We start from the raw sequence: 10,616 nt of genomic DNA, 5'->3' as shown, positions 1-10,616 counted from the left end.
AAACTGATAATGGACCATGTTTTGTGAGTAAAAATTTACAAGATTTCTTCTCACTTTGGGGAATTCAACACAATACAGGAATTCCCTACAATCCCCAAGGTCAAGCCATTATAGAACGCAACCATCAAAACCTAAAAATTCAATTACAAAAACAAAAAGGGGGAATAAGCCCCTACCAACACGGGTATGGCCTTATTCACTATTAATGTTCTTAATTTTCAAAAAAATCAGTTGGAATCCCAGTTTCAGAAACATTGGGGATAACAGGAGACCTGAGGTACATGTAAGGTGGAAGGACCCTATTAAAGGACAATAGAGAGGCCCAGATCCATTGTTAACCATGGGTCAAGGCTTTGGCTGTGTCTACCCTATAGGAGATTCAAACCCCATATGGGTGCCTGCGAAAAACCTTAAGTGGGTAGGCCAGGATCCAACTGACGAGGATGATGGTCCATTGACAATAGTTCATGAGACAAAATTCATCTCTTTATTTATATCCATCTGGGGTGAAGGACCCAGTTCCTTGGCTTCATTGCCAGTCTGCCTCTTTGACAACTGGCTGATTGGCTAAAAGGAACATGGTCTCAGAAGTATTTCAACTTGTCCTACGCCATGACTTGCTTTGTTTCTCTTGATAATGCTTATCTTTAAGTGTCTTTACCAGATAATTCAGTGACAGAGGACCCTTGGAACTGCCACGGCCCACCCCTCATGATTATGGACTCCCCCAGGAACCCCTCCGGTTGCTCACACACACTTGGCTAACCAAGTAAGGCAGAGACTAAGACTGTCATGGGCGGCATTACCCACGCGGCTGCCCTTAATCATGACGCATTTTTAGCCAAGGACGGGTAAGATGTCCCATGACAAGTACTCCTAAGACAGGACATCAACATTGCCAGGTGCATGATCCAATGACAGGCAAGGCGATCCATGGAATAGAACTGAAGACCCAGGTGCCGGGGCCTGAGGCCAGGGGCGAGGCAGGATGGCGCCTAGCGGAAACAGTCGGGGCGTAATCAGACTTGTCTGGCGCCTAGAGGAAACGGCCGGAACATGGAACACGGCCAAACTTGTTTTAATGAATCGCTGATTGGCTCCTGTCATTTCCGTGCATCCTGGCAGCATGTGATCACCCTGCGAACACAATGCCGTGTTATGGAGAGGAGACTGCATGCTCAAGTTCACCTTTGATATGATTGGACACTTGGTTGGGGGGGGGGAGAAGAGATTTCCATTTGCCTTTATAAGCTCTGTAACACCTGCAATAAATGAGTCCCTGCTTGACTAGGCTCCCTGTTGCACCTGAGAGTCCCCAGTACTGGGCGCACTTACTCATCCCCAATCATCGCTGCGCGGGGGTCACTGGCTCGAACCTCCCGCAACTAAATGTCATCAATCTGATCCTTCAAGATTTCTTTCTTCCTTGAGATTATATCATTAATTTGGTGACTTGTAAGTAAAAGAAAAAAAGAAGTACATGGCATTATTTTAATGTCTTCTTTGGTTCAAAACTTCCTTTTCTTTCCTACTCCAAAACAGTTTGGCTATCAACTGATACGTACTTCCCAAAGGAATCACTGGCCAAACAATCCCTCAAACAACCAAATTCTAAACAGTTCAGGTATTCTAGCTGTATTACTAGGAAAAGCTGGAAATCTGGGTTTCCATCTAGAAACCAAACACCTACCTAGAAAACCCTAGATCCTACAACAGCATCTGTAAAGAAAACTGCCCCACAAATCCCAAAATTTAATCCAGAACAGTCAGAAGGCTGTGTATTTACATGAAGGAAAAGAAAACAGGGGCAGCATCTGATGGGCCCCAAAACAGACAACAGATATTGACTGGAAAGTAAGGTGGACTAATTTCAGAGCCACAGCTGAGCTTGGAAAGGGTCATGCTTCCTTCATTCTTAGTGAGCATAGAGTACTCAACTGAAGGTACCCTACCTTGAAGAATCCACTGTGAGAATAATCCTTGTGGGGTTTTTTTGTGTGGTTTTTTTTTTTTTTGGTCTTTTTGAGACAGGGTCTCCCTGTAGCCCCAGCTGTCCTGGAACTCACTATGTAGACCAGGCTGGCCTTGAACTCACAGAGATCCACCCACCTCTGCCTCCAGAGTGCTGGGATTAAAGGTGTGTGCCACCACGCCCGGCTGCTCTTTGTTTTATAGATCACAAATACTAATTTTTTGATGAATAAAATTATAAAACTTAGGGGCTAGAGAGGTGGCTCAGCAGGTAAGAGCACTTGCTGCTCTTGCAGAGGACCCAAGTTCCATTCCCAGCACCCAGATGGTGACTCACAACCATCTGTAACTTCAGTTCCACGAAATTCAATGCCCTCCTCTGGCCTCTGTGGGTACCACAGAGGTATACATGTGGTACAAATATATACATGCAGGTAAATACACATACACATAAAATAAAAAATCCTAAAAAAAATACAACACAGCAACTTGTAGAAATATAATAAATATTTGTTGAATGGATATATGAACGACTTGCATCTATAAATAGAGGTCCACCTATGGAGGCCTTCCATAGCAACCTCTTCCCCCAATTCTTTGTATGTGTTGAATGTAGTGTACATGTTCATGTGGTGTGTGCATGTGCAAGTGCATGTGTATAAGTCAAGTCAATGTTAGTTGTCTTCCTCAATTGTTCTCCACCTCATTTTTTTGAGACAAAGTCTCTCACTGAACCTGGAACCCACTAATTTAATTTTGCTAGCCTGGATAAAAGTGAGCTCCAGAGATCCACCTGTCTCTGCCTACCCAGCCTTGAGATTACAGATGTGTACACCCATGTCCAGCTGTTCTTCATTTTTAACTTGTGACCTACAGAGAATAGCTGACACAGTATTATCTATGCAAACATAGATATATTATCTTGACAAACTCCAAACACTTTTGATATTTCTGTTTAGTCTCTTTTTGGCAGGGGTGTGAAGATGTTAAGAGAAGGCTGATAACCTATATTATGAACACACTGCCATGTCTCAATCATTACTGTAGGCAAAGCAGTTCTCTGTGTTCCAGAGTCCTCATTTACAAAATGGTTTTTGTTTTTGAAACAGGGTCTCCTTGTAGCTCCAGCTAGCTTGGAATTCACTATGTAGACCAGTTTGGCCTCAATCTCACGCCTGACTTAATTTACAAAATGCTAACTGTATTTATCCCATGAGAATCTCATAAGCCGGGTGTAGTGGCTTGAACCTTTAATCCCAGCCCTACTGATGCAGAGGTAGGTGGATTTCTATGAGATCAATGCCAGTCTGGTCCACACAGTGACTTCTAGGTAGACCGGGACTAGGGAGACCCTGTCAAAAAAGGAAAAAAAAAAAAAAAATAGAGCACTGGAGAGATGGCTCAGCAGTTGCTCTCTTACAGAGGAGCCAGGTTCAGTTCCCAGCACCCACATGGCAGCTAACAACTGTCCATAACTCCAGTTCCAGGGATCCAGCGCCCTCTTCTGACTTCTGCAGGCATTGCATGACAAAGGTGCAGGCAATACTTTCATAAACAAAAACCAACAACAACAAAAAACCATGAGGCTCTTAGTAAATGCATTTATACATGGAAAATCCTTACACTATTGTCTGATACATAGGGAGTGTTCAATAAACATGCCATTATTCTTATGCTTGCTATTGTTTAGGTCCCAGTTCAAGAACCTGGGTCTACATATAAAAGAGAAGGGAGCTAGAATCAGGTAAGAAAAAGTTTCTTGAAAGCAGACTAGGAAGGGAACTATTATATTCCATGCTCATAAAAAAACTCCTAGACGCTGGGTGCAGTAGTGGCGCACGCCTTTAATCCCAACACTACTTGGGAGGCAGAGGCAGGCAGATCTCTGTGAGTTCAAGGCCAGCCTGGTCTACATAGTGAGTTCAGACCAGCTGGGGCTACAGGGAGACCCTGTCTCAAAAAAAAAAACCTACCTCCTAGTGAATAACCAAACTAGTCTGTTCTTTTCCCCATGACATCAAGTACTACTTACCTATGATGTCATTTCTCATTGCTTCTGTAATCGGTATTGGTTTAACAGCATCTGGAGATATGTATTTGGTAAAAGTATTCACTGCATCTTGTTCTATACCTATAAGACAAAAAGAGGACAACTTCAAACTCAAAACGCACTGTGGGCCACTAAAAGGACTACACTAATGAATAGCAGACTACAAATCAATTTCCACTATAAGGTTCACAGAACAGAAAAACTACATGTGAACTGTCTCCTCTAGTCTCCTTATGAGCTACTAAGCTTCTTAGTAACAATGATCTGAACACATCTTCTTTTCATATCTCTTCTAAATCTGAAAGATTTACATAGTAGTAACAGAAGCTCAAAAAATATTTATAAATGTACATTTAAAACATTTTGCCAAATTATTTCACATACACGAATACATTCGTTTGACCAACAAACCTAGGTTAAATAACAAATCTCAAACTTCTTAGTCTCAAGATTTGTAATGGTTTGAATCAGAAATAATCTTTTTTAAAAAATGTATTTTATTATTTTTATTTTATGTGTATGAATGTATTGCCTGCATTGTATGTGAGTGCACCTGTGTCATGCAACGCCACGGAGGTCAGAAGAGGGCTTTGAATTCCTTGGAACTGGAGTTAAGGACGGTTCATAGCTGCCATGTAGGTGCTGGGAATCGAACCCAGGTCCTCTGCAAGAGCAGTCAGTGCTCTTAACCGCTAAGCCATCTCTCCAGGTCCCTGAATCAGAAATATTCTTAACAGGCTCATCTTTATGCTGTTAGTCCCCAGTTTGTACTATTTTGAAGGCTGTGGAACCTTTAGAAGGCAGTACTTGGCCAGGAGGTCAGTAGAGGAGGGCCTTTGAAGGTTATACCCATCCCTAGATCCAGCCTGTGCTGCTTCCCACTCTGCACTGTGTCAACAGCTGCCACTTCATATTCCCATCTCTGCAGATGAAACCACTCCACCACGTTTGCCCCACTATGATGGGCTAAAACTACAAGCCAAAATAAACCTTTTCTCACTTAAATTGTATAGATCAGATATTGTGGTCACAGTGATATGAAATACAATATAATCTTAAAAATTGAGAGGTTGGCCGGGCGTGGCGGCACACGCCTTTAATCCCAGCACTTGGGAGGCAGAGTGAGTTCAAGGCCAGCCTGGTCTACATAGTGAGTTCCAGGACAGCTGGGGCTACAAGGAGACCCTGTCTCAAAAAGACCAAAAAAAAAAAAAAATTGAGAGGTTGGACTATTATGACAGTGGTAGAGCACATGCCTCAAATATATGAAGCCCTGAGTTCTGTTTCAACACAGTAAAAAACTGTTATCCTGGGTTCTGTCACCAAGGAACTCCAAGGCCACTACAACTATGATCCTAGGGGAACCAGATACTACTTGAGCTGGCAGCAGACCTGGCACTACGCATGTGATGCTGTTTTTATAGAAATGCAGGATGGAAGAGTTATAGGGTCAGGTATGCACCTTTAACCCCAGCACTCAGGAGGCAGAGGAAGAAGATCTACATAGTAAGACCCTACCTCAAAAAACAAAAATAGGTAAGTAAGTTATGGGGTCAAGAAAGCTTCCACTGTGATTTCAAAAGACTGGGAGGTCAGGATCCCAGCAGGCAGTTCCCAAGAGGACGAAGCTCTAAGGCTGGTGGTTAAACTTAAACCAAGACTCTTGGGTGTTGAAGATGTAAAAAACATCTAATATGCCTGAGAGCCCCATGCAACAAGTGGAATCAGTCTAAAACAGAAGTCATATGGGCTACAAAAAACGAGGTCATGGGGACAGGGCTGCCCAAATCTGTAGGGACCTCACCTCCCGACACTACTTGCTTCAGATAACAGACACAGAGCTACGGAATTTAATTATTTGCCTTACTGGGTTTGGGTAGTGCTTTCTTTTTTTTTTGAGACAGGGTCTCCCTGTAGCCCCAGCTGGTATGGAAATTGCTATGTAGGTCAGGCTGGCCTTGAACACAGAGAGCTCGGACTGCCTCTGTTTTCTGAATGCTGGGATTAGAGGTGTCTACCACCAGGCCCAGTCTTGGAAGTGCTTTCTATGCCCCCATACCTCCCTTTCAGAATGGCAATGTTTCAGGCAGGAGATGGCTCTTTGATTAAGAGCACTTCCCCCTCTTCCAAAGGACTAGGATTAGGTTCCAACCACCCATCATCCAGGCTATAATTCCAACTCCAGGGGATCCAAAACCCTCCCTCTTCTACCCTCTCCAAGAATCCAGACTCATGGAAGACATCTATACATACATGCATACATATATGCACAAATAAAAATCTATTTTTAAAAAATGGTAGCTGGACTGGGTGTAGTGGTACACGCCTTTAATCCTAGCACTTTGTAGGCAGAGGCAGAAGGATCTCTCTAAGTTCAAGGTCACCCTGGTCTATAGAGTAAGTTCTGGGCCAGTTGGGGCTACAGGGAGACCCTGCCTAAAAAAAAAAAAAAAAAAAAAAAAAAAAAAAAAAAGTAGCTGGACATGCTACCACGTCTTAAATCCCAGCACTAGGCAAGCAGATCCCTTGAGATTGAGGTCAGTCTAGGATGGTCCACACAGTGAGATCCAGTCTAGCTGGGGCTACATGGTGAGACTTTGTCTCAAAAAACTGGGAAAAAAAAGAAAGAAAGAAAGAAAGAAAGAAAGAAAGAAAGAAAGAAAGAAAGAAAGAAAGAAAGAAAGAAAGAAAGAAAGAAAGAAGTAACTTTACCCTGTGCTGTTATTTTTGGTGGAAGTAAGCAAGCAACTTGTATAAATTTTACAGGTGCTCACAAGCTCAGAGTTGCCTTGGGTCTTACAGCAGGCTTTCAATTTAAGTTTTTCTTATTTATTTATTTTTTTTCCAGATAGTGTCTCCCTGTAGCCCTAGCTGGCCTGGATCTAGCTATGTAGACTAGGCTGGCCTTGATCTCATGGAGATCTGCCAACCTCTGCCTCCTGAGGGTTGGGACTAAGTGCACCACCACACCCTATTCAGGCCCTTTTTTATATTCCTGTGTTTCCTGTCTACAATGAGGTGAAGAAGTTCCTGCACTATGCCCTCCTGCTGCTATGACGTTCTCCCCAAGTACACATAAGGGCTAGAGAGCCATGGCCTGAACCCTATGGTAATTGTGAGCCAAAATAAATCATTCTTCTCTCAGGTTGTTTCTGTAAAGTGTTTGGTCACAGATGCAATGAATATGCCAAGCAAGCTAGATGTAGTATTAACATAGAGGGTGAAGGAGGATGATCACTCTAAGAGCATACCAAACTAGTTTGAGGCCAACTTGGGCAACACACAGAGACTCTGTCAACAGAAAACAACCAACCAACAACAGCAAAATAAAATAACTTAGGCTAAGATAAATGCTTTGACCTAATTTTAAAATATTCTATAATATAAAAGAATAAAGGGGCCCAGCAAGATGGCTCAGCAGGTAAAGGCACTTCCACCAAGGCTGAGAATCTGAATTCAAGTGAGAATCGACTCCACTAAGTTGTTCTCTGACTTCCACAAGCATGCTGTGGAACATACACACAACAACAAAGCCAATAAACGTAATAAAATTTAGAAAAAAAAAAATGAGTAAAGGAACAGAAAAATTGCTTAAAACACCATTTAGTATTTAATTTTATTTTTATTTTATGTGTATGAGTGTTTTGCCCACATGTATGTAAGTGCACCAAGTGTGTACAATGCTCAAAGAGGCCAGAAGAGTGCACTGGATCCCCTGAAACTGGAGTGGGGGATGGTTGTTAGCTGCTATGTGGGTGCTGGGAACCACACCCAGGACCTCTGAAAGACCAGCAAGTGCTCTTAATCACTAAGCCACCCCTCTAGCCCCTTCTCTGTCTTGCATTTAAAAGATGTACCTTAAGCACTCAGGAGGCAGAGGCAAGTGGATCTCTGTGAGTTCCAGGCCAGCCTGGTCTACACAGTTCCAGGCCAGCAGTGGTTACCGAACACCCTGTCTCCAAAAAAAAAAAGCACCTTTTAGGGTAACTGGAAAAAGGAATCTTCCTTCAGGCATTTGGATGATGATCAAGTTCTAATTAGCTTTATAATTGTTTGAAAATCTTAGACCTTTCAAATTAGTCTTTCAATTCAAACTGATCTTTAACTACAACAAACCTCAGAACAAATAGTGGAGATGGCCCAGTGGTTAAGAGCATTGCTACTGTAGCAGAGGGCCCAGGTTAGGTTCCCCAATACCCATATGGCAGTCAACAACCTTCCTTGACTCCCAATCCAAGGAATGAACACCCTCTTTTAGCCTCCACAGGCACTGCTTACATACATGTAGGCAAAACACTGGTATATATAAAAAAGTCCAAAAATTTTTAAGTGAAAATAAATCCAAAACAACAAAACCAAACAGTAACTCCCTGAGATAATACAAATATATCTAGAAATTTACTGTAGAACAGGCTGGCCTTGAACTCACAGAGATCCACCTGCCTCTGCCTCTCGAGTGCTGGGATTAAAGACACGTGCCACCATGCCTGGCTCCTTTATATTTTTTAAATTATAATTTTTTAATTATAATTTTAAAATAGGGAGACCTTGTCTCAAAAAGACCATAATAATAATAATAATAATAATAATAATAAAGGGGCTGGAGGATGGTTCAATGGTTAAGAACACTGGCTGCATTTGCAGAGGGTTTAGTTCCCAGCACCCATATGGTGACTAACAACTGTTTATAACTCCAGTTTCAGGGAATCTGATGCCCACTTCTGGTCTCTGCAGACATTGCATGTCCATGGTGTACTTACATACCTACATGTAAAACACACATACACATAAAGTCAAAAAAAATTTTTTAATACATAAAGAAGTTTGAATGCAGAAACATGGGTGGATAAATTCTGCACCCAGAAGCCAAGGGCTATTAAGAAAAAATCTCAGTGCCAGACATGAGATACCTCCCTGTGAGTTATTGGTCAGAGGCTCCAGAGGCCCCCAAAACAATATATAGGCTATTGCCATTGCTCTTAGCTGCTTGTTAGAACTAGATGGTAAGACCCTGTTGCTGAACACACCACACTTTGGTTGTAAGACATAGAGAAATCAGGCTGGAACTAATCTGCAAACTTCCTCTCTGCAGGCTAGGTTTCATAGTGTCTTAAGGTGCTAGGCAGGCTGCTGGAGGAGAAAAGTATTCAGAGGTAGACCCTGCGTGTTATAATATTGACCTGCCAGGCAAGATGTTCTCATTGATCAATAGTGACATGAATATTATGAAGGTAAACTAACAGCTGATTGGATCTGAGGCCCACTCCACAGGAGGAAATTCATGCCTGGCACTATAAATGTGGTCAAAGGCCCATGGATAAAAAGAGCATAGACCCTAGGGGTGAGCCAACTGTTGCTCTGTTAAATAGACATGTTTTCAAGCCCGCTTCTAAATGTTTATGTTTACTTTTCCATAGAATAGTGCTGCTCAAAACCATGGTCAGAGAAGCTTCTTTTTTGCAATGGGTAGTAGTTAATGCAAAGACTCATAACTGGCCATGGTGCTGAGTATAAGTGATTAAGTGCTCAATTCTAAGTGGGACATCTATATCACAACCTCACCTCAAACACAAACACACACACACACACACACACACACATACACAGCTTGTGGTAAAAGTAAAACTATGAACAGAATCAAGTATGGGCCGTTCCCATATGAAACCTCTGGAGCTAACAGTACTTTTGAAATCAGAATTTTGATAGTTATTATAGGAATAACATACTATACTATCCTAGCATTATCTGGACATTACCATGTAACTAAACATATTCATATTTCTATAATAAGTTCATAGTAATTCAGGCCACATTTGTTCATTTAACTATAAGTTTTCTGGAATTTAGGGGAATGAATGCAAACCAAGGTAGACAAAAACAAAAGTACATTTACTTAAGAAAAAATTCTGGTAATCCCTAGACTTGGCGCTTATACTTTAAAGGGAAGCTGCCTAGGACCCAAACAGGAAAGATTAGATCAAAGTCATAGTTAAAGTCAGAAACTCAAAGGGCAATGTCTTTGGGATAACTAAAAAGGAGGTAGAAAAAAACATCTCAGAGGAAGGCAATAGTGTTCTGATGCTCAAGAGACAACTATTCTCACATGGATTTAGTAATGCTGAGATAGCAAAGCAGACACCAGATGCACACACATCTGAAGCATCTTCATTTAAACAAAGTACTTGTCTTAGTTAAATAGTAACTGTCATCCTGACACAGCCTACAATCTTCACCTGCAAGAGTGTCTCAATTAAGTAACTTTCTTTATCAAGTTGGTCTGTATACATGTCTGTGAGGGATTACCTTGTCTGAACTGACTAGGAGGCCCTGCAAAGTGTAGGTGTAGGCAGATGGTCCTGGGCAGTATAAGCAAGCTAGCAAAGCTGGGTATGGTGGCCCACGGCTTTAATCCCAACACTGGGGGGGGGGAATGGGAATCTCCCTGAGTTTGAGACCAACCTGGTCTACATGGTGAGTTGAGTTCCAGGCCAGTTGGGGCTAATAAGGAGACCCTGTCTCAAAAAAAAAAAAAAAAAAAAACTACATAATAATGAGCCTTGGCTTGGAACAAACAGACACACTTTTTCCATGTTTT

General features: G+C 42.0%; 1 protein-coding gene across 1 annotated transcript in view; it reads right to left on the bottom strand.

The window, feature by feature from the left end:
* Akap10 (A-kinase anchoring protein 10) overlaps window positions 1-10,616 on the bottom strand; it is a gene marked incomplete in the record, with an annotated part of 74,549 nt that overhangs the window by 46,264 nt on the left and 17,669 nt on the right. The window contains 1 exon segment of the mRNA XM_017795787.2: window positions 4,004-4,102. Coding sequence (XP_017651276.1) covers window positions 4,004-4,102 — 99 coding nt within the window.

This window comes from Nannospalax galili, unplaced genomic scaffold, assembly GCF_000622305.1.
Source record: "Nannospalax galili isolate Female #2095 unplaced genomic scaffold, S.galili_v1.0 scaffold530, whole genome shotgun sequence".
Lineage (NCBI taxonomy): Eukaryota > Metazoa > Chordata > Mammalia > Rodentia > Spalacidae > Nannospalax > Nannospalax galili.
The sequence above is the reverse complement of the archived record's forward strand: the minus strand, read 5'-3'. Positions and strand labels throughout refer to the sequence as shown.